Source organism: Peromyscus eremicus, chromosome 20, assembly GCF_949786415.1.
Source record: "Peromyscus eremicus chromosome 20, PerEre_H2_v1, whole genome shotgun sequence".
Lineage (NCBI taxonomy): Eukaryota > Metazoa > Chordata > Mammalia > Rodentia > Cricetidae > Peromyscus > Peromyscus eremicus.
In genome coordinates, this window is record NC_081436.1 from 24,148,409 (window position 1) to 24,175,250 (window position 26,842).

At 54.8% G+C, this 26,842-nt stretch overlaps 1 protein-coding gene across 2 annotated transcripts; it reads left to right on the forward strand.

Annotated features, from left to right (window-relative positions):
- Positions 1 to 535: 535 nt before the first annotated feature.
- On the forward strand, positions 536 to 18,413 carry Mfng (MFNG O-fucosylpeptide 3-beta-N-acetylglucosaminyltransferase). Of its 2 annotated transcripts, XM_059247785.1 has the most exons (8): positions 536 to 982; positions 6,888 to 6,936; positions 7,183 to 7,285; positions 9,527 to 9,680; positions 13,137 to 13,222; positions 14,657 to 14,822; positions 16,810 to 16,895; positions 17,798 to 18,413. In XM_059247785.1, the coding sequence occupies exons 1-8, from the start codon at positions 728 to 730 to the stop codon at positions 17,862 to 17,864; spliced, it is 966 nt and encodes a 321-aa protein (XP_059103768.1). In that variant the 5' UTR covers positions 536 to 727; the 3' UTR covers positions 17,865 to 18,413. The 2 variants fall into 2 exon arrangements, with proteins under 2 accessions (XP_059103768.1, XP_059103769.1); XM_059247786.1 differs by lacking the exon at positions 6,888 to 6,936 and having other exon boundaries at positions 536 to 989.
- Positions 18,414 to 26,842: the final 8,429 nt, after the last annotated feature.

Here is a 26,842-nt window from a genome sequence, read left to right on the forward strand (position 1 = left end):
GGCTGTTTAAATAAAGAGGACAGGGAAAGCCTCATGGCGGAAATAACGTTTGTGTAAAGATTCAGAGAAAGCAAGAAGTGATTGCTAGGGAGCGTGGTACAGTGGGCACAGTCCTGTGGTACATAGATCCCTGATGTGTGGTGGGTGATGGCGAGGGCAAACGGAAGGGGGTGAGCCAGGACCGGGATGCTGGGTCGACTAGGACTCTGTGGACCATGAAATAATGGGTATTGTAGGAGCCAGAGACGGGGCTGTGAGCGTGGGAAGGCTGAGGGGCTCCTTCTCACCTCGTTGGGGGATCTGGTGTGGCTGTGGCTGCAGCAGCAGCAGCAGCAGCAGCAGCAGCAGCAGCAGCAGCATCAGCAGCAGGCAGAGCTGGGCCCCTCTTGAGCGGGTGACTCCCTGCAGCCGCCTCTGGGGCTTCGCAGGCCTGGCCCCGCCCCTCGGGGTGAAGCAGGGGCGGGGCCAGGAGCCAAGCCGCCCTGCCTGGAGGGCGGGAGGAAGAGAGGGAGGGCGGAGGAGCAGGTGGCGGGCTGGTGGCCTCTGCCGGCTGGCGGGACAGTGGTGGCTCAGCCTCTGGGTCTGGAGACTCAGCTTCCTCCTTCCCCTGCCCCCGATGCCTGCCAGACTTTTGCCCACACCAGGGCCTCCGCCTGACCAGCCTCCCACCCCAGACTGACTGACTGGGGAGTCAGGGGCTGAACTGTCTGGGGGTCCCCCTGTACCAATGCACTGCAGGGCCTTTCGGGGCCTGGCAGGAGCCCTCTTTACCCTCCTGTGCGTGGGGCTCCTGTCTCTACGGTACCACTCACGCTTGTCGCTGCGGATGGCTCAGGACGCGCTCAGGCTGACCCAGCCCAACCCAGGGCCCCTGGAGCTGCAGCTGGGCGACATCTTCATCGCAGTCAAGACTACCTGGGCCTTCCACCGCTCTCGCCTGGACCTGCTACTTGACACGTGGGTCTCCAGGACCAGGCAACAGGTGACAGGCAGGCCAGATAAGAGCTCCTGGCCGAGGGGCTCACAGGGGTCCTCCTAACGGTCTGGGGAGAAGCTGCCCACTGGGGGGGGGGTGGTTGTCCTTCTGGGGTCTCTCTCTACTGCTCCTTCTTCCTCCATGCCCATCCCTACGCTCCAGGGGCTCCTCAGATCCACGTGTCTACATCTGTTGGGTTCAGTGTGGTGCCCCCTGCTCCGGGCTCCCCCGTCCTCTTTTGGGTCCCCCTCTTCTAGATTTTTGGCCCTAACTTGCCTCAGGGTCACCGGTGGATGTTAGCCCGCAGGAAGGTGCAACCCACCAGATGAGTCCTCGGCTCTGAGCATGTATGAGGCTGCATGTAGCAGAGGTGTGGTGTGGATGCTGGGGAGACATTGAGGTGGGGCCTGCTTGAAGGAGGCTTCCTCTCAGTTCCTGCCCCACTGTGCTGAGTAGGGTGTGAGGACAGTGTCTAGCCTCCTGGTTTCCTGTGCTGCCATTGACAGACAGTGGCTAAGGCGGAGTGGGCAGGAAGTCAGGATGAGGTGGAGATCTGCCTGTCATGTGGAATACCTGTGTGTGTGTGTGTGTGTGTGTGTGTGTGTGTGTGTGTGTGTGTACATGTGCTCACACACAGAGCCACGTATGCTGAACACAATAGTAAGAAAGTTAATAAAGTGCGGGCCGTAAGTGTGGTTCCTGAAAGCAGAGCCCTCCTCCCCATACTCGAGACCCCGTCAACCAAAGCCAGGGATGGGGGTGCACTGGAGACCACCTCGGGGGAGGCAGAATGGTTGCACGCACTTGCACACACACACATACTCCGTCCCCATTGTGGCTGCTGGCTCTGTGGGAGGAAGTGGCTGAGCCCTTGTCGGGGAGGCAGTTCAGTGAGGGAGGAGAGGTGGAGGTACCTGGAAAGGATGCCCCCCTCCCCTGTTTCCTGGCACAGTGTCTGGCGCAGGCGTGAGCTCCATTCCCATGGAGTTCCGTGCACCCCCAGCATCCCCCGCCCCGCTCCCCCCACCTTATACAGTTTTTTTTTGTCTTGTGGAGAGTATGGTTCCTTCTCGGAAGCCAGCAGGGCTGGCCCTCCGCACAGACCTTCCTGTTTATGGAGCTGCGTCTGTGTGTACCAGGGAGCAAGGCCTCGTGTGGTCCCTGGCGCTTTCCTGTCTTGCTCACCATGATGGTGCCCTCACCTCAAATAAGGCTACAGACGAGCTTAGGCTGGCCAGAGTCACCCAGAAGGTCTGTCGGGCAGAGCACAGTGGGACTCCCCAACGGGGCCCCTTTCTTTTCTGCTGGGGACCCCCGAAATCAGAGCTGCCAGGGTTACTGGAGGGCTGGTTCTGGGTCATCAGCTGAGGTGCTGGTGCCTGGCAGAACAGATTGGCAAAGAGGCTACTGCCTAACTGCATGCCCCAGGTTCTCCCAGAGGCTGACCAGGTCAAGGGGCACCTGCCAGCTTCTCCAAGGGGCTGCAGTTAGAGGCATCATGCTGCTTAATCCTGCTGACTATGTACATGACAGATACTGACTTCCAGTCCACAATGAGGTCAGGCGAAGGCAGGCGAGGTGTTGGAACCCCGACCGACCAAGCAAGGGAAAAGGTTCTGGAAGGACGGTCAGGTGTAGAAGGACTGTGGGAAGACAAGGAGGTCCGTTCCTCACTTCCAGGCTTCTTTCTTCCTGTGATCTTGGCTATGCATCCTCAGTTTCCACATTTGCACATCACCAATGGGTCTGGAAACAGCCCCAGCTGGTTAACTCCAGTGCTGGGCTCCCAGCTGGTTAAAGGTGATGGGGTGACAGGTGGCCCCAGCTTAGTGTGCCTGGACGGACTCGTGTATGGCCTTTGTGTGGCAGAGGGGGTGGGCGGGGAAGGCTGTTTTGTGTGTTTTGAGCTTCAAGGGGCCTTTCTCCCTCCGGGGTGGGGGCTGGGCGGGGGGAGATGGCTTTAACCCACTCTCCCCTTCACCGCAGCAGATGGTCCCCGGCCACCCCCTCCCCTGCCCCAGCAGCCTGCCAGTCTCTTTGTTTCCCAGCCTGTGAAGCTGTAACTAACTATTGTCTGGGTCTCTTGCTTCAATAAATCAAACGCAGCCTGCTGCTCCTACCCACCACCCTGTCTGTGCTCCCAAGAGCCAAACCCATGGGCTCCCGGGCCTTCTCTGGCCCCAGACTCTGGCCTGGACCTCAGTCCTTTCCCAAACTCTGCTCCACCTCCCACCCCACCTCAGCAAACATCCTCAGTCCTGTTTGTCTCATGCTCTGAACTTGCGTGACTTCTGCTACCCCGTGGCTGTTTGGCGGCAAACATTTGCCAGACGGTCAGGCGAGAAGGGCCCGACTCCTTGGTCGGCTGGCTCCCTCTAGAGCTCTGTTGTGAGGAGGCTTGGGTGAGGGCAGAAGGCTGCCAGAGGCCAAGGAAGACAGCCTGGAGACGTAGGAGAAGGCTTGGGCCAGGACTAGCCTTGGGAGCAGAGAAAGCCAGAAGCCAGGATAATGTGGAGGGTGAGAGGAGTGGATGGACCACAGGAGGCGCAAGGGGAAGGAAACAGGTACTGTGACTGCAAGGCTCGGGGACCTAGCAAATGGGAGGAGCATAGCTCTGTGTGTGTGTGTGTGTGTGTGTGTGTGTGTGTGTGTGTGTGTGTGTGTGTTTCACTCTTTTGATGCTGGTCATGGAATCTAGGGCCTCACAAGACAAGTGCAGGTGATTACTCTATTGATGAACACTGGCTCTTGCCTTTTTTTGGGGGGGGGTTGCCCCCTCTTCCCCAGTGTTAGAGATTGAACCCAAGGCCTGAGCATGCTGGGCAAGTGCTAGGCCACAGCTCCGTTGCTGGCCTTTGCTTGTATTTTTTAGGGGCTCAGTCCTGATGCTCCAGCCTCCAGGGAAACGTTATGGTGACAGGGATTTGAGAGGCTGGGGTTCAGTAGGAGGCCGAGCAGCAGGTGTGGAGAGGGGCTCCAGGGTTCAGGTGATAATGCTGTGTGTGGTGGAGGGGTCACTAGGCCACTCCCCAGAACATCCAGGGCTCTGGCACCAGCTCAATGTGACGGGCAGAAGCAGACCCCAGGAAGAGGGCTCAAAGGCCCTGAGAGAGCCAGGTGCTGGGACACTGGGGACAGACAGATCGTGGTGGGAGGGGGCCTCTGGAGTAGCTGACAGGTGTCAGGGAGGATCTCTTGGGTGGGGGAAGGTGCTAGAGTTGGCAATTTGAGGTTTAAAGAGCTCAGTCTATGCGGAAGGTGTGTCTGTAATGTGTTGGGGTAACTGAAAGGAATCTGAGTCGAGAACCCCCAGGAGTAGGGGAGGAAGGGCTGAGGTAAAGTCACTTCAGGTGGCAAAGAGCAGATGTCTCTTCCTTGACCACACTTAATTTTTTTTTAAAAGTGTTTATTTTGTGTATATGGGTGTTTTTGCCTGCAGACATGTCTGTGCATGCAGTACCCATAGAGGCCAGAAGGGGGAACTGGATTTCCCCCTAGGATTGGAGTTACAGACAGTTGTGAGCTACCATGTGGGTGCAGGGAGTCGAACCTGGGTCCTCTGGAAGAGAAGACAGTGCTCTTAATCACTGAGCCATCTCTCCGGTCCAGACTACACTTACCGTAAGGGAAACAGGGCGTCATGAATGACATTAACAGGTGCTACCTATCTGATCCTGAGGGGACAGTAGGCAGAGGGTGACCGTGGCTCAGAAGCAAGCTTGTGGTCACAGGCCTTGGGAGGGCCGTCTGGCTCCCTCATGCCCCTTTCCCAGTGCCTTACCCCTGGCTTCTGGCCTCCTGTGCCCCTGTTCCCTGTGAGGTAGAAGAAGTAGAGCCTGCCTTTCCTGGACGCTCTGCCTTCCCTGTCAACCCTAACAACTTCCTGTCCACTCTTCCTTGTCTTCCACGAATACAGCTGCCTCGCTCTCCTACTTTACGGATAGGTAAACTGAGGCTCAGGACAGGGGCTGTTTTGGTCTGGGAGCGTTTGTGGTGTCAAGACATTGTGGGTAAAGAGGAAGGCCTCGCTGAAGCTGGAGCCCTGGTCTTGGAAGGATGATAGAGGAGGTCACACAGGCCTGGGGCCAGTGCGGGATGGGGATTCCAGAGGTCTTGAACACGGGCGGACATTGTTTCCTCAACCCTCACTGAGAAGAGGTTCAGAATTGTTCCAGATTCTGGCAGAGCAGCCCAAGGGTCAGGGACACCGCCAAAGGCCTTCCAGATGTTCTGTGATAATGTGTGTGGTTTGCCCAGTAGGGAAGTTCTGTATACCCTGGGCCAGCTCTGGGGTGGGCGTGACGTATTGCCTGCCTGCTGTGACCCTGTCTTGCCCACAGGCGGATTCTGGAGGGTTCGAAGATGTCTGGTGTGGAGTTGGTATTTGGTTGACTAAGAGACTGATTCCCACCCACCTAGGGGTGGCAAGAAATGTCCCAGTCACGCCAGGACGTACCTGTAATCCCAGCACACAAAAAGCCAATGCAGGAGGATTGCCACCAGTTGCAGGGCAGTATGGGGTGACATAGTTGAGCTCCAGGCTAGCCTGATCTACAGTGTGAGACTTCGTTTCAACAAATAAACAAACTAAGAAGCAGCCCAGGTCTGTGGGTTGGAATCCCTGCTTAGCGTCATCTTTAGACGGTCACTGGGGAGGAGGTGCCCAATGTGAGAAAGCAGGATCGTGCCAGCGTGTGAGGTTTCTGAGGTGCTTAGGGGGCCTCTGAACTTGGACGAGGGTTTGTGGTTGGATGGTGTGGCTAGTCCCTCAATGGTGTGGTGTGTGAGGGAATGGGTGGGGGACGTCCTTCAGTCTGCACACTCCTGTGGGTTAGGGTTGGAGGGGCTTTGCCGTAGTAAACACCATGACCAAAAGCAACCTGGGGAGCAAAGGGTTTATTTCAGCTTACAGGTTACAGTCCATCATGAAGGAAGTCAGGGCAGGAACCCAGAGGCAGGAGCTGAAGCAGAGGTCATGGAGGGGTGCTGCTTACAGGCTTGCTCCCCATGGCTTACCCAGTCTGCTTTGTTTCTCTCCTCCTCCTCTTCTTCTGTTTCATTTTGTTTTTGTTTTTGTTTTTTCGAGACAGGGTTTCTCTGTGTAGCTTTGTGCCTTTTCCTGGAACTCACTTGGTAGACCAGGTTGGCCTCTAACTCACAGAGATCCGCCTGGCTCTGCCTCCCAAGTGCTGGGATTAAAGGTGTGCTGGGATTAAAGGCGTGCTGGGATTAAAGGCATGCGCCACCACTGCCTGGCTTCATTTGTTTTTTGAGACACAGTTTCTCTGTGTAGTCTTGGCTGCCCTGGAACTCGCTCTGTAGACCAGGCTGGCTTCAAACTCAAGGATCTGCCTGTTTCTGCCTCCTGAGTGCTGGGATTATAGGTGTGCGCCACCACCACGACCTGGTTTACAGCCTGATTTCTTATACAGTCCAGAACTACCTGCCCAGGGGTGGCACCACCCACAGTGGGCTGGGCCTGGGCCCTCTCCCATCAATGTTTAATAACTAAATGCCTTACAGGCTTGCCTGCAGGCCATTCTGATGGAGGCATTTTCTCAGTTGAGCTTTCCCAGATGGCTCTAGCTTGTGTCAAGTTGACAAAACCTAACCAGTACGGTGGCCAAGTGTGGCTGTGACATCGTGTGCAGAAGGGGGATGAATTGGCTAAGCGTGTGCGGCCCTGGAGAGCACACAGCTGGGATGGTTCACCTTGGAGTTAGGTGTCCTTGAGAGTTTAGTTGCATGTGTGTGCGAGGAGAGTGTGTCTGAGGACAGAAGAAGTCTGCAGGGTCTGTGTCCTCCTACATATCCCCCTGTGTGTGGGGGTTAATCTGGGTGTGGCCTTGGTGGGCTGTGGGTTGGGGGCTTCCCTCCATCAACCTACCCTGATGCCTCCTTCTCTCCACAGACGTTCATCTTCACTGACAGCCCAGACGAAAACCTCCAGGAGAGACTGGGTAACTCCTCAGCTGGGGTGGTGGTCCTCCACCGTGGGCAGAAGAATCAGGGTGGCTGTGATGGGGCGTTGGGGTCCCCAGGAATTGTAAGAGGCTGCTGGAGAAGGCCCCATTCCGTCTGTTGCCTCGGGTCTCCTGGGAGGGGATGAGCCCTCCAGGCTCTCTGAGGTCCACCTTGTCTTATGTTCCCAGGGTCAGAGTTAAGGGAGGGGCTGGGCGGGTCCCCTGACTGCTTCCCATCTCCAGGCTCCCACCTTGTGGTCACCAACTGTTCTGCAGAGCACAGCCATCCTGCTCTGTCCTGCAAGATGGCTGCAGAGTTCGATGCCTTCTTGGCCAGTGGGCTCAGGTGAGTGTTGCTAGGTCACCGGGGCCGGAGTGACTTTTGCCTCAGGCCATCTCTTTAACGTTTTTTGTTCTGTTTTGTGGCTGTCCTGGAACTGCTATGTAGACCAGGCTAGCCTCAAACTCACAGAGATCTGCCTGCCTCTGCCTCCTGAGTGATGGAACTAAAGGCGTGGCTGGATTAGTTTTTTAAAATTACATTTGTGTGCTTTTTGTTTATTTATTTATCTATGTGTGTGTCTCTGTGTGTACACATGTGTAGATGTATGTGTGCCATGGTATTGTGTGAAGGTCAGAGTGTGGGAGGCCAGCTCCCACTTTTTCAAGGGTTCTTATGAAGAGGAGAGAAGGGTAAGAAAATATTAGATAGAAAGAGAGCCAGACAATGAAAGGAAAAACGAAAACACAGGATAGCTTTGGGAGGGCCTGGATCACTACCCAGTGGCCTTTTCCGTTTATTGAAAAGGGCTTTTTATAACAATGCCAAGGGGCGGGGCAAAAGACCTCCCCCTAGCAAGATCAAAGCACACTGTACAGCCAAGTACAGACCCTTCCAAACACCTGGTAACCATACCCGTGGTCAAATCACCCCCTTATGCAGCCCTGCTGGGTAAAGCAAGCCCAGATTCTTGGACCCTGAGTAAGTCCTCACTAGGAAACCTCTGTGGGTCTCCATATCAGAGGACAACTTTTGGGACTTAGCTCTTTCTTTCCATCATATTTCTGGCAGGTGCCTTTACCTCCTGAGTCATCTCACTGGCCTCAGGCCACCTTTTGAGTTGAGTGTCCTGTTGAGAAAAGTGGAGTGGCGGGGCTGAGGAGATGATGGCTCAGTGGGTAAACTACACGCTGTGCAAACCCAAGGACCTGAGTTCGATACCCAACACCTACCCCAAAAGAACGTGCACACACTTCTAACCCCAGTGCGAGGTGGTGGAGACAGGCAGGTTCTGGGGCTCGCTGGCTCGTCATCACATCCTAAGCTCCTGGTCCCAGTGAGAGATCCTGTTAAAAAGCAAGGTGGATGCTAACAGGAGGCGCACCACCCAAGGCTGGCTTCCGGCCTCTGGATGCATGCACATCTCGGTACCTGCACATACACAGACATACACACCCAAGTTCCCCCGCTATATGGAGGGACCTGGGTCCAGTGAAGGGGTCCTGGGGCCTCCGGGGGTCTGACTCACCCTTTCCCACCTAGCAGATGGACCACCTGGAGTCAAATCCTGTCACTCCCTGGCTGCGTGGCCTTGAAGTCTGTCTTCATCTGTTCTGTAGTTGTCTCTTCCTCTGAGGGTACCCAGAGGACCCCAAACACAGGGGTTGACTACAGCTACCTGTAGGAAGCACAGCTTAGAGTCAGCATTGGAGAAACTGGGATTGTCTGATTTTCTTTGACAGAAGGAAATGAATGGCCCCTGGTCACCAGGAGTGTCTGTGAAAGTGGTCAAACTATTCTAGTAGGAGCTAGCCTGCACCTGAATCCCCCAATATCCTGAGAATCGTTTAGGCTCCAATCCTCAGCTTTGTCTCTCAGTGGCTAGAACTCATCCCCATGACAGAGGCCCCGTGTGCTTTGCATCCTCCACCGATAGAATCCACCTTACGCTCATCACAGATCCTAGGCCAGTGGTTCTCAACCTTCCTGATGCTGCGACCCTTTAATACAGTTCCTCATGTTGTGGTGGCCACCCGCCCCCCACCCTAAAATTATTTTTGTTGCTACTTCATAGCTGTAATTATGCTACGGTTATGAACCATAACATAAACGTCTGATATTTCTGATGGTCTTAGGCGACCCCAGTGAAAGAGCTATTCAACCTGCAGAGGGGTCACAACCCACAGGTTGAGAACCGCTGCTCTAAGGCCCCAGTCCTGAGCTCTGTTGATCAGCCATTAGAATTCATTCTTCTTGTAAAGGTCATGGGTGTTCTGCCACTTTGCGAGAGTTTCGATGTAGCTCTGCCTAAAGCTTTGTTGTGATGAATGTCACTAGGAAACCTTTTCCCCAAGTTTTACTATGGTTAAATGTGTGAGTAGAATAAACCATGAGGTCAGACTCTGGAAGTTTTGGACCCAGTGCCTGCAAAGACGGCCCGAGTTTCACTCTTCCGGGTTCGTCTGTCCTTCACCGTTCAGTCTCCCCTGACAGCCACCGGGCCCATAGCTGGTAGCGCTTGACTGTGGGGGGTCTGGAACACAGCATCTCCACATGCTCATTGCTGGGGGTGCCCTATCCCCACAGGTGGTTCTGCCACGTGGACGACGACAACTACGTGAACCCCAGGGCACTGCTACAGCTGTTGAAAACATTCCCGCAGGACCGTGACGTCTACGTGGGCAAGCCCAGCCTGAACCGGCCCATCCACGCCTCTGAGCTGCAATCAAAAAACCGCACGGTGGGTCCCTTCCTCCTCTTCCAGGTGGTTGTTGCTCTCAGGGGTGGGCTCAGACGAGGCGGGGCCTGACCCGGAGGCGGGGCCTGACCCGGAGGCGGGGCCTGATTGTTTAGTAAGACCTGGGTCATCCAGGAGCTCTGGCTTGGCAAGAAGGCTTTCCTGACTCCATCCATGACCAAGCCCCCGGGCACCTCATGGATTTGTACAGGATCTTAAAAGACTCCTGGGCTGGAGTGCAGTTGGTAAAGTGCTCGCCTAACATGTACAAAGCTCTAGTTTTGATCCCCGTTACCATGGAGGTGCATGCCTGTAATCCCACCGCTGGGGGAGGCTGAGGCAGCTATCACTGGTTCAAGGCCAGCCAGAATTACATAGCGGATTCCCAGGCCAGCCTGGGCTATGGAGTGAAACTGTCTCAAAGCCGGAAAAATACCAAACTATTGCCGGGCCAGGTGATAAATTGTGGGTGCTCAGAGCTGCAGACCACCACCCCCCTAACTTCTTCACTATCCAGCCACTGAAGTGTGGACACTGGGAGCTGGGGGGCTCAGAATCAACTACACTGTAGACCCAAGGGACAGTCCTAGGACGTCACTATGGCCAGGTTAGAAAACAAAGCCTAGGAGAGCTGGGCCGTGCTTCAACCAGACACCAGATAAATAATGAGGTTTTGCCTGTGTTCCCCTGATTGCATGGTTCTTCCCTGCCCCCAGTCTGCCTAGTTTCTGGAGCTTGGGTAGTAATGCCGGGGTAGGGAGAAGGCAGGAAGGAGGAGGAGGCCCCCTCCCAGGAGGCCCTCCTTTGAGCAGGAGCTGATGCTTGGGGCTTCCCTCCCTCCCCAGGCCACCATCTGCTGCTCTGGGGAAACCGGAGCCTTAATTATCAGTGGCTCATCAGCTGCTGAGCCCTAATTAAATCCTCCTGAGCCCCAGGGTGTGCATGCATGTGCCACTCCAGGTGAGCCGAGGGGTGTCCCCAGCCTCTACTCTGACCTCCCATCCAGCCCGAGCCCCTCTGTCTCCAGGCCTGAGGATTCCAGGCTGGCACAGGCCTCCCTGGGTTCATAGGGCAGCCCTGTCACTCCTGGCTTGGTGACCCTGATTGACGTTGGTCAACCTCTTTGTGCCTCAGTTTCTCATCTGTGGAGCAGGTGGTAATAGCCCTTACTCATGGTTTTGAGCCAAAGAATCAAGTGGGGCCACTTGTCAGAGTTCCTGGACTGGGGACTGGATGGATATTATGGGATTCATTTGTAGCTACATCCTGCCTGGCTAGTTTAAGGCCTGACTGGGTACACCCAGACCTGTGTCCCACTGTCCTGGTTAGCTTTCTGTTGCTGCCATAAATACCAAAAGAGACATGGGGCGGGAAGGGCCTGTTTGGCTGATGTGTTTGGATCGCGGTCCATCATCGAGGGTAGTCAAGGCAGGAACGCAGGCGGGAACGGAGACAGGAACCCATGGAGGAGTGCTGCTTACTGGCTTGTTGCTCATGGCTTGCTTCATTTTCTTTCTTATATAACCTAGGACCCTGTCCCAGGGATGGCACCACCCATAGTGGGCTGGTGGCCCTCTCCCATTAATCATCAGGCAAGAAAATGACTCAGAGTTGGACTGTGGTGGGGCACGCCTTTAATACCAGAACTCGAGAGGCAGGGGCAGGTGGATCTCTGTGAGTTCGAGGCCAGCCTGGTCTACAGAGTGAGTTCCAGGACAGCCAGGGCTGTTACACAGAGAAACTCTGTCTCAGTAAACCAAAAAGAAAAAGAAAAGAAAAGAAAAGAAAAAGCCTCACAGACTTGCTTACAAGCCAATCCGATGGAGGCATTGTCTCAATGGAGGGTCTCTTTTCCTAATTTGTGTCAAATTAACCAGCACACCCACAACATGCACAATGCTCTCCTTGGCATACACCGCCAAAGGGAATGCCCCCACCCCCTATTCTGTCTTGGAATGTTCCAGAATCCCAGAGTGCCCAGGCCAGTGCAGAGCCTGGAGTTCTTCGGGGTCGGGCAGCAAAGGCAAAGGAGCTCTGCCCTGGCATCAGTTCCTGCTCTGTGCCCTGAGGCGGGTGACCTCAGTCCTCCGTGCCTTGGTCACCGTGTTTGGGGTACAGCCCTTAGCACAGCCCTCCACACAGGGCCGGCCACAGGGATGGCTCAGGCTGAGTTCCTTTCAGGGATGTTGCGGTGGCTGTAATTACACGGGAGTGGAAGCCGCACACTTGTTAATTTCAACAAAACACACATTTATGGAGCACTTCCTGAATGCTGGGTCCTCAAGAGACATTCACTCTGCCTCTTGGAACCCCGAACCTTCTCTAAAGGACGCTTGTGGAAGTAAATTAGGAAGGAAGGATGTCAGGTGACGGGACGGGGGCAGCTGTGCTCCCAGGCCTAATTTAAGGCCCAGGGCCCGGAAGTGGCTCCCTTGAGGTCCCACAGCTGGGCAAAGCGGGGAGATGGAGACCTGGGCCTCCTCATTGTCTGCCTAGGGATCTTTCTACAAAAGCATCATGGGGGAAAACCCAGCCCAATGCAAGATACATTTATTAAGCATCAACTGTGGACTTTAGGGAAGGTATGCAGTGTGTGTGTGTGTGTGTGTGTGTGTGTGTGTGTGTGTGTGTGTATGTGATTGTTAGACCAAGAGATGAAATGGCAGAAGGGAAAAGATCTCCACAGGTGAATTCAGGGTCCTCCCAAGAGAGCTGGGAAGAGGCCTGGGCTGAGGGGAAGGTGGTAGATGGGTCAGAAAGTGGCGGATGTGGTGCTACCCATTACTAGGATGATGATGTTATGGGGCGCCCACAGGTGCTCCTGAGATCGTCCCCTCTCTACTCCAGGAGTGGCCTCAGGCTCTTCATCTGTGGAAAACCTTTCTCAGCCTCAGGAATTGGGAAAAGTGAGAGCTGGAGGCCTGGTGTCGGCGAGTCCTGCTCCTCAGGCTAGTGACCCTGTATGGGGGCCTCTCCCCTATGGTCTTCCTAGAGCATTCTGGGAAGGGCTCTGGTGGACTGGTCTAAGTCATGTGCCTTTTGCTGGGTTAAGGGGACCAGCCCTGCACTTCATTCCGGAAGCACCTGGCCACCTCTGTGACCTAGGGGAGCAGGTGCTGGGTCCCCCTCAAAGGAAGAGGGTGAATGGCACATGTCAGCCTATCACCCTTAGGATCTCTCTCCTATGAGGGCCAACAGGGATGTCTCAGACCAAATGCCTTTTCTTCCAGACACTGGCTGGGTTTGGGATTCCCCTGTGGCCTTACCACTCATAATTAGCTGTGTGACATTGGGCCTCGGCTCCCTCGCTGTGAAGTGGGCAGGTTAAGGCCAGGCTTCAGCCTACAGTGAGGTGTGAAGCTCAGAGCTTTGGGGTCATGGTGGTTGGGGGAGGAGTGGTCTAGCTGGTGCCCATGAGTGTCCTGGGCTCACTGCACATCTCTGTCATCTCCTTTCCAGAGGATGGTACGGTTCTGGTTTGCCACAGGGGGTGCTGGCTTCTGCATTAGCCGCCAGCTGGCTTTGAAGATGGAGCCATGGGCCAGGTAACCAGAGGCCTGGGAGTGGGGGGCGGGAGGGGCTGGGAATGGGAGGGGCCTTTGAGGCAGGAGGGATAAGAGGGTACCCAGGGGAAACGGCCTCTTATTCAGTTGTACCAGGGCAGCCCAGGCCTGTGGGGAACATTTCTGTCGACTTCTAGGGAGTGTGGTTCAGTACACTCTGCCTCGTTTCTCCGTGTACAAATGGAACTGAAAATATAATGGCCAATGGCATTGTAAGGGCCTAGTGGGAAAATGTCCGGGTGGACACCCTCCTGACTGTGGGTCAGGGGGCCTTGGCAGCCTTATCCTTATCTTCTGACGGTTGACATCATGGGGGTTAAGCATTGGAGCCCTCAGAGATGGAGGGGAGGGGCTATTGACTGGGTACCAGAGGAAGGCTTCCTGGAAGAGGTGGCATTTTATCTGAGACATCCCTGTAGGCCCCCACAAGAGGGGGATCCCAGGAGCATGGTGGAGGGGGGGGGGAGGAATACTGCCATTCTGGAAGTGGCTGACCCTGGCCTTTCCCCAGGCTGGTGTCAGTGCCCATGAGCTTGCGTGGATCTCTGCCCTGAGTTAGGCTGTACTTCAGAAGGACCATAACAGGAGGACAGTGCCCCTTCCAGAACCCGTATGAGAGGTTGACAAGCCTTAGGTTACCCAGGTTCAAGGTCACTCAGCTGCTCGGCCTCTGTCTCTATCTGCCCTTCATTTCCCAGAGGATTCAGTATGTCAGAGGGCATGCTGACCCTAGAGCAAGCCGGAGCAGGCACGCACCTGTGACCAAAGGTCACTTCTGTGATTAGGTTGCCCTGCTGTGCTCTGCCCACCTCTGTGGTACCCATCCCCACCTAAATGTGCAGCTGGGGTGCTCTCAGCCTGGATTTCTGTGCCTACCCGCCCTGGCCAGGCATGCTGGGGAAAGGACATTTAGGGGCAGTCAGGAGATGTTCCCTGCTGACGCCATTGGAAATCTGCTGCCGCCTCGGGGAAGTCCACCTTTTCTCCCCAGCTCCCCCCAAAACCACGTTTCCCTCTGACTTGGCCCCAGCCTCAGTACCCCAGTCTGTGGCAGGCAGGAAGCACCTCTTTCTCACGTCTAGGTCCTTATTGACAGTGAGGTATAAAGAGCCAGGGGGTGTCAAGCTGAACGGTGAATCTATGAGCAAATGAATGAGAGAAAACAGGGAGAAGAAAGGATCCATTTAGTAGAACTCCTCAGCATTCCTCCACCCAGTCCTTCCTTCCAGGACCTTGGGGAGGTAGGGCTGCTGTCCACCCATTCCTTAGGGGAGGAGTCTGAGACTCCCCAAGTTCGAGACTTGCCCAGTGTCCTCTTGCAGTGTGCTGGCCCAGCAGAGGCCCTGCCGGGCAGTGGGAGGGGGCGCAGGTGTGCAGGGCCCGGGTCAGTGGCCACCATCCAGCTCTGTCCTTCAGCGGCTCCCACTTCGTGGACACTTCAGCTCTTATCCGGCTCCCTGATGACTGCACTGTGGGCTACATCATTGAGTGCAAGCTGGGGGGTCACCTGCAGCCCAGCCCCCTTTTCCACTCCCATTTGGAGACCCTGCAGCTGCTGGGGGCTGCCCAGCTTCTGGAGCAGGTGAGCCAGCTGCCGAGCCGAGGGCGGGCGATGGTGAGGGCTGGGGAAGGGCTCCCCAGAGGAAGGTTGGGGTACTGGAAATCAACCTGGAACTTGAGCTTACGGGACTTGGCTGACGGGGAAACAGAGGCCCAGGGAGCAGCGTACCCCTTCCAGAGACTTTACAGGCATGGGTGGTACCCCCAGGACCCCCTTGTTTCTCTTTCCACTCTGAATCCTCCATCCTCCACACTGCCCTCCCCCCCCCCCCCCCCCCGCCCCAGGAGCCCGCTGGAGGAGCCAGGTGGCCCTTCCTACTCCTGTCTGTCTGGAGTCCCCTCCATCACAAGCTCCTGGTCCTGCTCACTGGTCCTCCCAGCCCATTATGAGTGATGAACACATCAGTAACCTGTGCCTGGCGGGCCGTAACTGCTCTTGGGACAGACTGGCTTGGCTTGTAGACCTGCCTGCCAGCCCCACTGCCTGGCCAGAGGGCCTGAGGTCTTCTGGCCTAGAATTTGGGGTACACGTGACAGAAAGCTTGTATGAAATCGAGTAATGAGGAGAGATAGGACCTGGCATTCATTCAGAAGGGACTGTCTCCCCTGTCCCATGTATTCTCTCCTCACTGTCCTTGTCCTCAGGGGACTAGGTCCTTGGGATGGCAGGATCTCAGCCCTAGGTCTGTAGTCACCATGGAGAGAGAGTCCACAGACCCTCAGCAGGCCCTAAGACCATCCCATGGTCTGATGGCCTAGCTTGGGTCAGCACGTGGAGTCAGGAGATTGGCTAGGCAGGGAACCAGGGTGTAGGGCCCGCCCGTTAGGAAGCCAGGAAATGTGGACAAGTTTGGGGTGGCCAGAAACGGAACGGCTGTCATTGCTTTTTGGTACACTTGGCAGTATGAGGGCCCTGCCCCCTTCGCTGTCTGTGTCTGCCAGTCATCACATTGTGCCCACGCAGGCCTCCTTCAGTACCCACAGGAACTGCTTCCAGGACCCCAGGGGTCCCCCCAGACCCTCAGCTTCAGCCCCTTCTGTGAAGGGCTGCAGTGTTCGGCAGGGCCCACACCCCTCCTCCACACACGTTGAATCAGCTCTGGGTTATTTTCCGTTCCTAATAGGATAGAAAGACTCAGTAAAATGTCATGCTGTGTTGTTTAGGGAATAAATGAGAAGTGGGAAAAAAAAAAGTGCACAGCACAGATGCAGTCGCTGGGATATTTTCAACCCATGCTTGGTTGAATCCATGATGTAGAAGCTGTAGATACAGAGGGCGGACTACAGGGCTGGGATGTAGTTTAGTGGTTAGAGCGCTTATGTAGTGTGCATGAAGCCCCGAGTTTGATCCCTAGGTCTTCAGAAACCAGGTCTGGTGGAGCAGACCTCTAATCCCAGCACTTAGAAGTAGAGGCAGGAGGATCAGAAGTTTCCAGCCCCTGTCTAAATATAAATAAATAAAATCTCTGAAGGCCAACCACAAATATTATCCCCATTCTATAGATGGGAAAACTGAGGCCCAGAAAACTAAGCTAATTGTGGCACACAGCCAGTGTAGCCAGAGGAGGGATTATGAGCCCTGGTGGCCACAAAGCCTTTAGTCATGGCATGTGTTCGCTTCTCAGCTAAAGTCTCTGTCCCATGTCTTACTGACATGGGACAGTCCAGGACTGGCTGAGGCCTGCATGGGGCTGTGGAAATCTCCTAGCTAGTCCAGGCACTCAGCTGAGGGGAATGATCCCTTCTTGATGAGTGTGGTGTCCAAACCCACAGGAAGAGGGAATCACCAGCTGCCTGGGTAAGCGTGGCTGCCAGGGCCAAAGAGATGGAGTCAAGAGCATGCCCTGGGGCTGCAGTGCCTTTGGGGGGACACTGGGCTCCACCAGTGTAGGAGGCTCCATCGTCAGGCCTCTCTGAAGGCCCAGAGTCTTCTCTGCTGGTACCAAAACACTACCGTTATGGGCCTCCCCAGTGGGGCATCCCTCAAATACCCTCCCCTCTCCCCCCAGGTCACCCTCAGCTACGGTGTCTTTGAGGGGAAACTGAACATCATCAAGTTACCGGGCCCCTTTTCCCATGAAGAGGACCCCTCCAGGTGGGTATGGGCTGAGGTGCAGGGTGGAGGTGGGGACCGGACCTAGGCACCCACAGATGGAGGAGCTTTGGGGGAGAGTAGTGCCACAGGTCATGGTGACTGAGCACGCAGAACTGGAAACGGAGGGAACAGGTTAACGTTCTTATCTGCTACTTTCTGTGTGACCTTAGGTAAATGCCTTGTCCTCTCTGGGCTTCCGTCTCTCCATCTGTAGCACTGGGGGTTCATGGCTGTTCCGAGAGCCCTCTGGCCAGGGTTATGGTAAGCACAGCCTTGTTTCGAGGAGATAGAATTTGACTCAGTGTAGGGAAGAAATTCAAAGTTCCGAGAGGAAAAGAGCTGCCTTTTTTGTTTGTTTATTTATTTTTATTTTTATTTTTTTTGAGACAGGGTTTCTCTGTGTAGCCCTGGCTGACCTGGAACTCACTCTGTAGACCAGGCTGGCCTTGAACTCAGAGATCTGCCAAGTGCTGGGATTAAAGGTGTGCACCACCACTGCCCAGCAAGGAGCTGCCTTTTAATGGAGTGAGCTGCCCATCAGCAGAGGCAAGCAAGCCATAGCCTCAGTGAGTTGATGCTAATTTTTTTTTTTTTTTTTTTTTTTTTTTGTGAGCTTGAAGATTCTAGAACTCAGCCAGGGGGCTCTCGGTGTCTCCTCTGGCTTTCAAGGAATCTCAAAGGAGAGGCTCTCAAACTGGGGGTGATTTTGCCACTGTCTGGAGACAGTTTTGATTGCTCCATCCTGGGGGTGCTTGCTAGCCTTTGGGAAGAGGCTGGGGACGCCACTGTCCTGCCAGGCGTGGGATAGCCCCATGTGACAGAGCTACCTGGGCTGAGTGTTCACAGTGCCCCCGGGTCAGCAAGGTTGGGGTAACTGTCTCCCCTTGATGGCCTCTTGGCAGGTTTCGCTCCCTCCATTGTCTCCTCTACCCGGACACACCCTGGTGTCCCCTGCTGGTGGCACTGTGAGCTCTGAACTGCTGCAGAAGTTGATGGACACTTCTGCCTGACCCCTCCCCCACCTCCTACGCGGTCCTGAGGGCTCCTGGTCGAGTGCCCACTGACAGATGGTCCCCGGTAGGGCCTCTGGGTGACAGGAAAGGCCAGGATCCGGACTGTGGTTGGTGCTGAAGGTGTCTCGGGCCCAGGGACCTGGTCACACCGCAGAGACTTCGGGAGCACTTGAGTTGTGTGTGGGGTGCTCAGGCTCCTTACTCTCCTGAGAGTGACATGTGTCCTGACTGGGGTCTGGCCTCTGGCTCTGGCCTCAGTTATTCCTCAAGGACCAGGACCGTTGGGACAAAGCCAGGGCTGTGATCTGTAGCTGTGGGACTGGTCTCAGCTGCTCCTGGCTCTCCTCACCTGGCCAATGGACGTGGACTTTGGAAACTCAGGAGTAAGTTTCACAGCCCAAGACCCATTTTTCCTACTGTGAAATGTGGGTGTGATGGCTGGATCTCGGGAAGCTACTTTGCCACCATGAGAGAAAGGCCAAGACAATCATCTAAAGCTGTTCTTTCTGACATCTGATCTGTGAGAAATTAAACCTTTATTTAAGTCTCTCTCTGTCAGTCTCCTGCTGTGGGCAGCCAGTGTTTCTGGCTGGAACAAGGTCTCTGATCAGTGGTGATGGCCACATTTGGTGGTCAGATGTGGTGTGTGGCTCAGACCCTGGTGCAGGGAGAGGGAGGGCTTGGTGAATGAGGACTATGAGGGTGTGTGTGTGTGTGTGTGTGTGGTGCAGTATAAGGTTATGCATGTATGATGTGTATGTGGGGATGTGTTTGTGGCTGTGGCATGCACCTGTGTGGGTACGTTGTGGAGTTGGGAGCCTGCCTCCTTTCCCTGCCCCCAGGGCATGGACTGGAGACCCCATGGTATCTGGGAAATCAGCAGGGTGGCTCTGAGCTGAGGATTTGCCTTGGGTGTCAGCTAAAGGTGACAGGATCAAGTGACATCCAAAGTAGAGGCCATGTCAGCCCAATGGCCTTTCACATCTGTGGTTACAGGGAAGCTGGATGTGTGAATAAAGAGGACCAGGATGGTCGGGGCCTTCAGGGAGGGGAGCACGCAAGAGGATGAGGGACGAGGGGCTGGCATTGCTCTTGCCCTGCACAGAGCCCAGTGATGCTGGGAGCTGGGGCCAGGCCTGGGCTCTGAGAGAGGTGGTTAGGGGGGCCCTGACCTAGGCTGCCAGGGCCCACAACTCCTTTGGACATGTCCTCTGTCCTTGAAGGACCAGAATGCTCCCAGCACGTCTGTGTCTGACATATTGGGGATCACCAGATGCCTGTGTCTCAGTCTCCGAGAGGACTTGCCGCATGCCTGGTGAGCTGGTACACACCTCCAAAGCTGCCGTCACCCTGGCTGACGTCACGTGAGGGGGATGTTGGCAGAGGGAGAGCCCGGTAGCCCAGAAGCAGGTGTGGTGAGAGGAATGGCCCTGCCCACAGCCACTGGCCCCTCTTAGAAGCTGCAGCAGGTTTTCGGGTTATTCTCAGATCCAGAGGGTCGGGGGGTGAGAAGAGAGAGTTCCCACCATCTGCTGCCTCCATTGTCCCAGAATAGCTGGGCAGGGAAGGGAGCTGAGTCAGCAGAGCCTGGGCCGGGAGGGAGGACTGGGGAGTGGGGCTTTACCCTCTGGCATCTGCGGGGCTGGTTCTCAAGCTCTTCGGCCCTGAGCTACTGAGGGACACGTTTGAGCCCAGAGGCAGGAACCCGGAGTGGACAGGGTGAGACTCCTGTAGAACCCCTGTTTGATCCTCAGTCCCCCCGTCTGTGGCCTGGATTGCTGAGCCACGTCTGCAGGGTGCTCATAGCTAGGATGAGCTGAGGGCTGTGGGTGGCAGCTGGCCCTTGGGCTGGGCAACCGAGGTGGCCCGTGACAAGCGGGGTAGAGGGGAGGTCGTGGTCTGGGGCAGCTTGGTGGCTAATCTCGGTGGTCAACTTGACATGCTTGGAAGAGGGAGCCTCAGCTGTAGAATTACCTCCATCAGACTGGCCTGTGGCGATGTCTGTAGGGCATTTCCTGGATGGCTAATTGATAGACCAGGGCCTAGCTCACCGTGGGCAGTGCCATCCCTGGGCAGGTGGTGTATTAAGAAAGTAGCAAGCTGGGGTGGTGGTGGCGGCGCACGCCTGTAATCCCAGCACTCGGGAGGCAGAGCCAGGCGGATCTCTGTGAGTTCGAGGCCAGCCTGGTCTACAGAGCGAGATCCAGGACAGGAACCAAAACTACATAGAGAAACCTTGTCTCCAAAAACCAAAAACAAAAAACAACAACAACAAAAAGAAAAAGAAAAAGAAAAAAGAAAAGAAAGAAAGAAAGCTGAGCAAGCCAGAGGAAGCAAGCCTGTTAACAATGTCGCTCCATGGTCTCTGCTTTGGTTTCTGCCTCAAGTTCCTGTGTCGACTTCCCTCATGGAGTGTGAGGTGGAACTGTAAGCGGAAATAAGCCCTCTCTTGTACAAGTTGCTTGGATTTGGGTGTTTATCACCACAACAGAAAGCAAACCAGGACAGACAGTACTAGAAGGGGCCTGGTTTTCTCCAGCCAGCCTCCATCCCTAGCCAGGAGCCAGCAGGGGGCCAAGTGATCCTGTGCCCCTCCCACCCACCCACACCACACCTTCCATGAGCCGGCTCCGTGGATGACACAGCCTTTGGGGAGCTAGTGATGGTGTGTCTCAGTGTCGCCCTGTTGTGGACAGAGGCCACCAGCCACACAAAACCGAGCAGAGGACACCTGGAGGGCACTGTCGGCCGGGCTCTAGTTTTCCGTTTTGTCTCGTGCGGCCGCTGCAAGCTCACTATGTAGCTGAGGATGGACTTGAACATTCGATCCTTCTGCTATAGGCATGTGCTGCCACGCCCAGTTTATGTGAAGCGGGTGTGTGTGTGTGTGGCAGTGTCGAACCCAGGGCTTTGTGCACTCTAGGCCATTGCTACCACCTGAGCCACGCCCCCTGGTCCTGCTCCCAATTCTAAGCATTTCACATGAACCAGGTCACTTCAAGTTCACCTGTTTGAAGTCGGGGCCGCCATTAATCCTATTTCTTAGATTGGGAAACCGAGGCATGGGAGCGTGGCTCAGGCCTGCTTGTGAGGTGGCTGGCCTGTGTCAGCTGTCTCCGGGTGGGATAATCTTTTTCTTTTGCAGATTTATTTATTTATTATGCATACAGCATGTATGACTGCAGGCCAGAAGAGGGCACCAGATCCCATTCCCATGCGGTTGCTGGGAATTGAACTCAGGACCTCTGGAAGAGCAGTCAGTGCTCTTAACCTCTGAGCCATCTCTCCAGCCCAGTGTGGGATAATCTTGGAGGGCTGGGGAGCCTCTGCAGGCCTGGGCCTCATCCTCTTGCCTTCCTTGGGCTCTGTGCGTTGGGCTTCTTGGTGAGATGGGTGCAGTGATGTCCCTCCAGATGAGCTAAGTGGGACCCCTCACAGGAAGCTGCCTGTGAGCAGCTGCTCAGCGGGTCCCCCCCCCCCCCCCCGAGCTCATAGGACTGAGATGGCCGTGGTCCTGCCCTCCCCACGGGTCCCAAGCTCAGCCCTGCCACTCGGAAGGCTCCTGCCCTTTCTCACTGTGTGCTCAGGGCTCCTCGGTCCCCACATAGAGAGGTCCCCCTGGTTCCCAGTGAGATCAGGATCTGCTTGCTATGGGTCCCTCAGCTCCTGAGGACTGCACCCTTTGGTCTTCTGTGTGTGTGTGTGTGGTGTGGGTGTATGTGTGTATATATGTGTATGTGTGTGCATGCATGTGTAGATATGTATGTATGTGTCTGTAGTGTATATGGGTACGTGTGTGTATGTATGTATGTATGTGTGTATAGTGGTGTATGAGTATGTAGTGCATGTAGGTATATGTGTGTAACTATGTGTGTGTATATATGTATGTGGTGCATGTGAGTGTATGTGAGTATATGTATATGTGTGTGTATATGCATGTGGTACATGTGTGTATGTTTGTGTGTGTCTGTATATGTCTGTGTGTACATTCAGTGTGTGGGCATGTGTGTGAGTATGTGTGTGTGTCTGTATGTGTCTGTGTGTACATTCAGTGTGTGTGTATGTGTGTGCCTTTTTCTTTTTTTGGCAACAGGGTCTCTCACTGGCCTGGAACTCATTGATTTGATGAGACAGTCTAGCCATTGAGGCCCAGGGATCCTCCTGTCTCTGCCTTCCCAGTACTGTGATGAAAAGTGAATGCCACCACCACTCTTTATGGGGATGCTGGGTTTGAACTCAGACCCTTGTTCTTGCAAGGCCAGCACTTGACCAGCTAAGAAGTCTCCCTGCCTCATGTCTCCTGCTGGCATTGGCTGGCTTCAGGGTTTGTTTGCTGACTCTCGACTTTAAGTGGTCCCAGCGTTCAGGGGTCCTGTCAGCCTGTTCCCTGCAGCTCACACCTTGGTAGATCCCTAGGAATGTCTGAGGGATGGACAGCCAAAGGAGGAAGTGGGTTTTTCCCATCCCTCGGGGTTCTGGAGGGTTGACACCAGTACAGGCTGTGCTGGGGCAGGGCGCTCTCTCTCTCTCTCTCTCTCTCTCTCTCTCTCTCTCTCTCTCTCTCTCTCTCTCTCTCTTTCTTTCTTTCTTTCTTTTTTCCAAGACAGAGTTTCTCTGTGTAGCTTTGCACCTTTCCTGGAACTCACTCTGTAGCCCAGGCTGGCCTTGAACTCACAGAGATCCACCTGGCTCTGCCTCCCAAGTGCTGGGATTAAAGGCGTGCACCACCACTGCCCGGCTGGGGCTGGGCTTTCTAATGGCTCGGGCTGACCACACCAGAACCCGCTGATCAGTGCTGGCATCCTGCCAAAGCGTGTTCCAGGCGTGAGCAGATAGGAGTCCTGGCACTGGTCAGAAGTCACTCATTTTGGCAGCTGGCCCTGGGGTTAAATGACGTCATAAGGATCAGCTCATCAAGTGCTCCATGGGGACAGTTGTACAGGGTGGAGGACCCGGTGTCTTCAACAAGGGAAACTAACCACGAGGGCAGAAGAGGGAGATGAAAGAGACTCAGCCCTCGAAACTGGTTTTGATCTTGATTCAAATCAATGGGCCCTAAAAAGACGCTTTTGAGGAAAATGAGGAAATTTGAGCGGGGACTGCGCATTAGATGACATTAACGTCTCTACACGAGACAGTGGTATGGAGGTTTTTTTGAGAAATGTTCTAATATGTGAGAGATACATTCTGAAATATTTATGGGTGGAATATGTCTGGAATTTTTGTTACAAAGAGGCCTGAGGGGAGGCATAAAATAAGAATGGCAGAGCAGGGGTGGGGCTGGAGCCGCGCATCAGCGCGCTGGATCCGTTACGACGTCGCCCCCCTCCCCCAATTTGCTCCCATTTGAAACTTTCTACAATACAAAGAATACTAAATAATAAAAGAACATCCATGGACATTCTATTTCCCAGCTGAGGCTCTCCCCCCTCCCCTCCCTCCCTCCCCAGCTCCCTCCCTCCCCCCTGCCCCACATTCAGGCCCAGAGAACATCTGTTTTCCATGGGCACATCTGTCCTGACACCCACTGCTGGGGAGGCAGGCTTGCTGGGTCTGGCCCCTCCTGCTCTGCATTTGGCTCCTTGCCTGGTCTCCCCGAGGTTCACCCTGATTTCTTTTGGTTCTGAGCACTGGTGCCAGCTGCCTTGTAGCCCAGTGGCGCTTTCCCTGGGCACAGCCTGACCTCACGCCTGTCTCCTCCACCGTTCACCCACTAATTCGATTTTACTGCTCACCTCCTGGGGTGGGCAGATGGAATTTGTGTTAGATCCTACCCAGAGGAGCCAGGTGCAAAGCCTTGCTCTGAACAGGGGCCTCAAATCCCAGAGGGGACAGCATGTGTTGGTGAAGACAATGGCGTAGCATGCAAGTGATAATAGAATGTAGCTGGGGTGGCGTGGAGGAGGGGTGTGGAGGTAGCAGGAACCCGGATACCTGCTGTAGGATATGGTGTCAGATGTGGGTCTTCAGCCAAGAGGAGATCTGAGGGAGTGGAGTGCACCACACTTGACAGGGCTGCGGAGACCCGGGGGGAAGAGGAAAGTGTTAGCATTAGCTGTGTGCAGTCACCCCTGTTCTCACACACATGCTAGTAAGAGAAAACAAGTCTGATGTGTCTGGTGCATCGCCCGCGTTCACGAGATAGGCCCGCCCTGTCCAGGTGCTGACTGACTCTGTCTCTGTCCCTCAGTGTTACTCTGTGGCATAGTGCCAGGCTCCTAGCAGGCCTGAGGACCAGGTGATTTCTGAAGCAGGTGTTCAAGGGCCAACCGCAGGTGCCTGATGGAACGCTCCAGTGGCTGGGAGTGCCCAGTTGCTAGTGTGCTAACCCAGAGTGTGTGAGGCCCTGGGTTAGAGCTTCCACACTGCATACGGCCGGGTGTGGTGGTACCTGCCTGCCGTCCCAGAAAGTGGAGGCTGGAAGATCCGAAGTTCAAAGTCATCCTTGGCAACATAGTAGGTTCAAGGCAGTGTGAGCTACGTGAGAGTCTGTCTTAAAAAAAAAAAGAAAAAGGAAAGGAAAAAGCTCAGGGTTCAGGGTGGACTCTCAGGAGCCGAGCCTCCAGAAGGTTCAGAAGGGCTAGGAGGGAACAATGTAGGAGAGTTCAGCACTATGGACAGAGCCCCGCTCACCGGCCACCACAGCTATTATCCAGACTCCCTGGATCTGGGGAAATTCATGTGTGTGTGTGTGTGTGTGTATGTGTGTGTGTGTGTATGTGTGTGTGTGTGTGTGAGACAAACGTTCACAGTCCAGCCTAACGGGCCCCCGGGTCCCCCACGTGACTCCATCCTTGTCTCTGCTTCAGAAATGACTTTGGGGGAGGTCACCAGTCCTGGCTGCAGGGAGGACAGCTCCGACTGCACACAGGGAGGGGCCCTATTACAAGTATCTCCCCTTGATATCTTTCATAACTTGTATGCGGCCCCACACTGGGCAAACAGCACAGTGAGATGCCTGAGCGTGTCTGAACAAATTAATCCCCCAGACATGGTTTGAGCACCTACTGTGTTCAAGGGCAGTGTTGGTAGCCAAGGACCCTGGAGGGATGGGAGAGATTGAGATGCTGCTTCTCGGAGCCCAAAGCCTGGCTCATTGATTGGTAGAAAGGAGAGTGGCCTTGAATATCTCCAGGCTGAGATATTCAGGAAGTGTGTGAAGGAGAGGCAGCCTGGGGACAGGAAGGCACAGGGACTCTGTGGCAGGGTCCCTGTGGAACCTGCCTTGATGGACCATGTGGCCTTGAACATACTACTTAGCATCAAGTCTCCTAACTGAGAACTGGAGGTGATGACATCCATCCTCTGACCCCCACAGGGCACCTAAGAGTAAAGTGCCCACTCAGCTCCGCGCCTAGGACTCTGCCTGGACCCTCTGCTCTCCCCTCTCATTTCCATACCTGAATAAGGGTGAGTTTTACCTCGGGAGTAAGGCAGACACGGCCCTTTCTCTCTTCCTCCTGGCCCCCAGAAGGACGTTTCCACTCCCTTGGTGGCTGCCATATGTCAAACACAGATCCATCTTGTCCTCATGCCCTTAGGATGGAGGGGAGAAGTTAGAGGTGTGGAGCCTGGAGGTGGGTGGGGCCCCATCCCAGGGTCCTCAGAAGAGGCTTGCCCACCAAACACCAACAGGGTGGTTCCGAACGGCTGTGGCCACCGGAAAGAGGCTGTGTTGAGTTGGGCTGGCTCCGGGGGAGCTTGGCATTTGGTACTCTTGGACCAAAGGGACGGGTCATGAGTAGCTGAAATCAAGCAGTGATTTGGAGGGTCAGGGGCTGGGTAAGGAGGTGAGCAGCAGAAGGGCCGTGCAAGGGCTGGGAGAGGCACACTGTGTGCTTACTTTTAGATTCTCCAAAGCCTCACTAATAAATCTAGAGCCAGGGCGGGGGGTGATGGCTCAGTAGTGAGTAGGGGCTTGCCGTGTGAGCATGAGGACTTGAGTTTGATCCCTCAGACCCCTGGGTCAGCAGCATGGGACTGCAGCGTGCACCCGTGATCCCAGCGCAGGGGAAGCAGAGACAGGAGAATCGTAGCAGGAATCTTAAAAGTTCTTATTAATAAAATCAAACCTGAGGCCAGTTATTGGGGTGAATGCTGGAAGATCAGAGAAGCAGAATAAGCCGCAGCTACCTCACCTCGCCAGTTCCTCAGCTGATCCCGTTTCCTCAGACTGGAAGCCTCTGTGTCCTCATCTGAATCAGTCTCAGCTGAACTGTGCTGCTAGAAGCCTAAAAGCTTAACCAGGCCAAATACTTCTAGTTTCTGGTCTTCACGCCTTATATACCTTTCTGCTTTCTACCACCACTCCCTGGGATTAAAGGCTCACTTTCTGGAATTAAAGGCGTGAGTCACCATGCTTGGCTGTATCCTTGAACATATGGATTTCTGCCTCTGGAATGCTAGGATTAAGGGCGTGTGCTACCACTGCCTATCCTTTATGTTTAATATTGTGGCTGTTCTGTCTCTGACCCCAGATAAGTTTATTAGTGTGCACAATATTTTGGGGAACACAATACCACCACAGAGAATCTCGGGGGCTTGCTTGCCACCAGCCCAGCCAGGCAGGCCTCCATGTTCAGACAGAGACCCTGTCTCAAAAAATGAGGTGGAAAGCGACTGAGGGATGCTTCGTGTCGGCACAGGTGCATATGCACACACACACACACACACACACACACACACACACACACACGTACATATAATAAGACCTGAAATCCAAACAAGCCCCCAACCCCTCAAGGGTCCTCTCTCTGTGTTTTTCTTGTTCTGTCCAAATCATGCCCACCCAAGTTTCTTGAAGTCTCTGCTCTGATGGGGGCGGGGTGGTGGTGGTGGTGGTGGTGTGTGGCTCACCTAACACTCCACGCTCTGTGTTTTATTTTGAAGTCCTCTGACCAGAAGCCCTGAAATGTCATTGGAAATCTGTCCTTT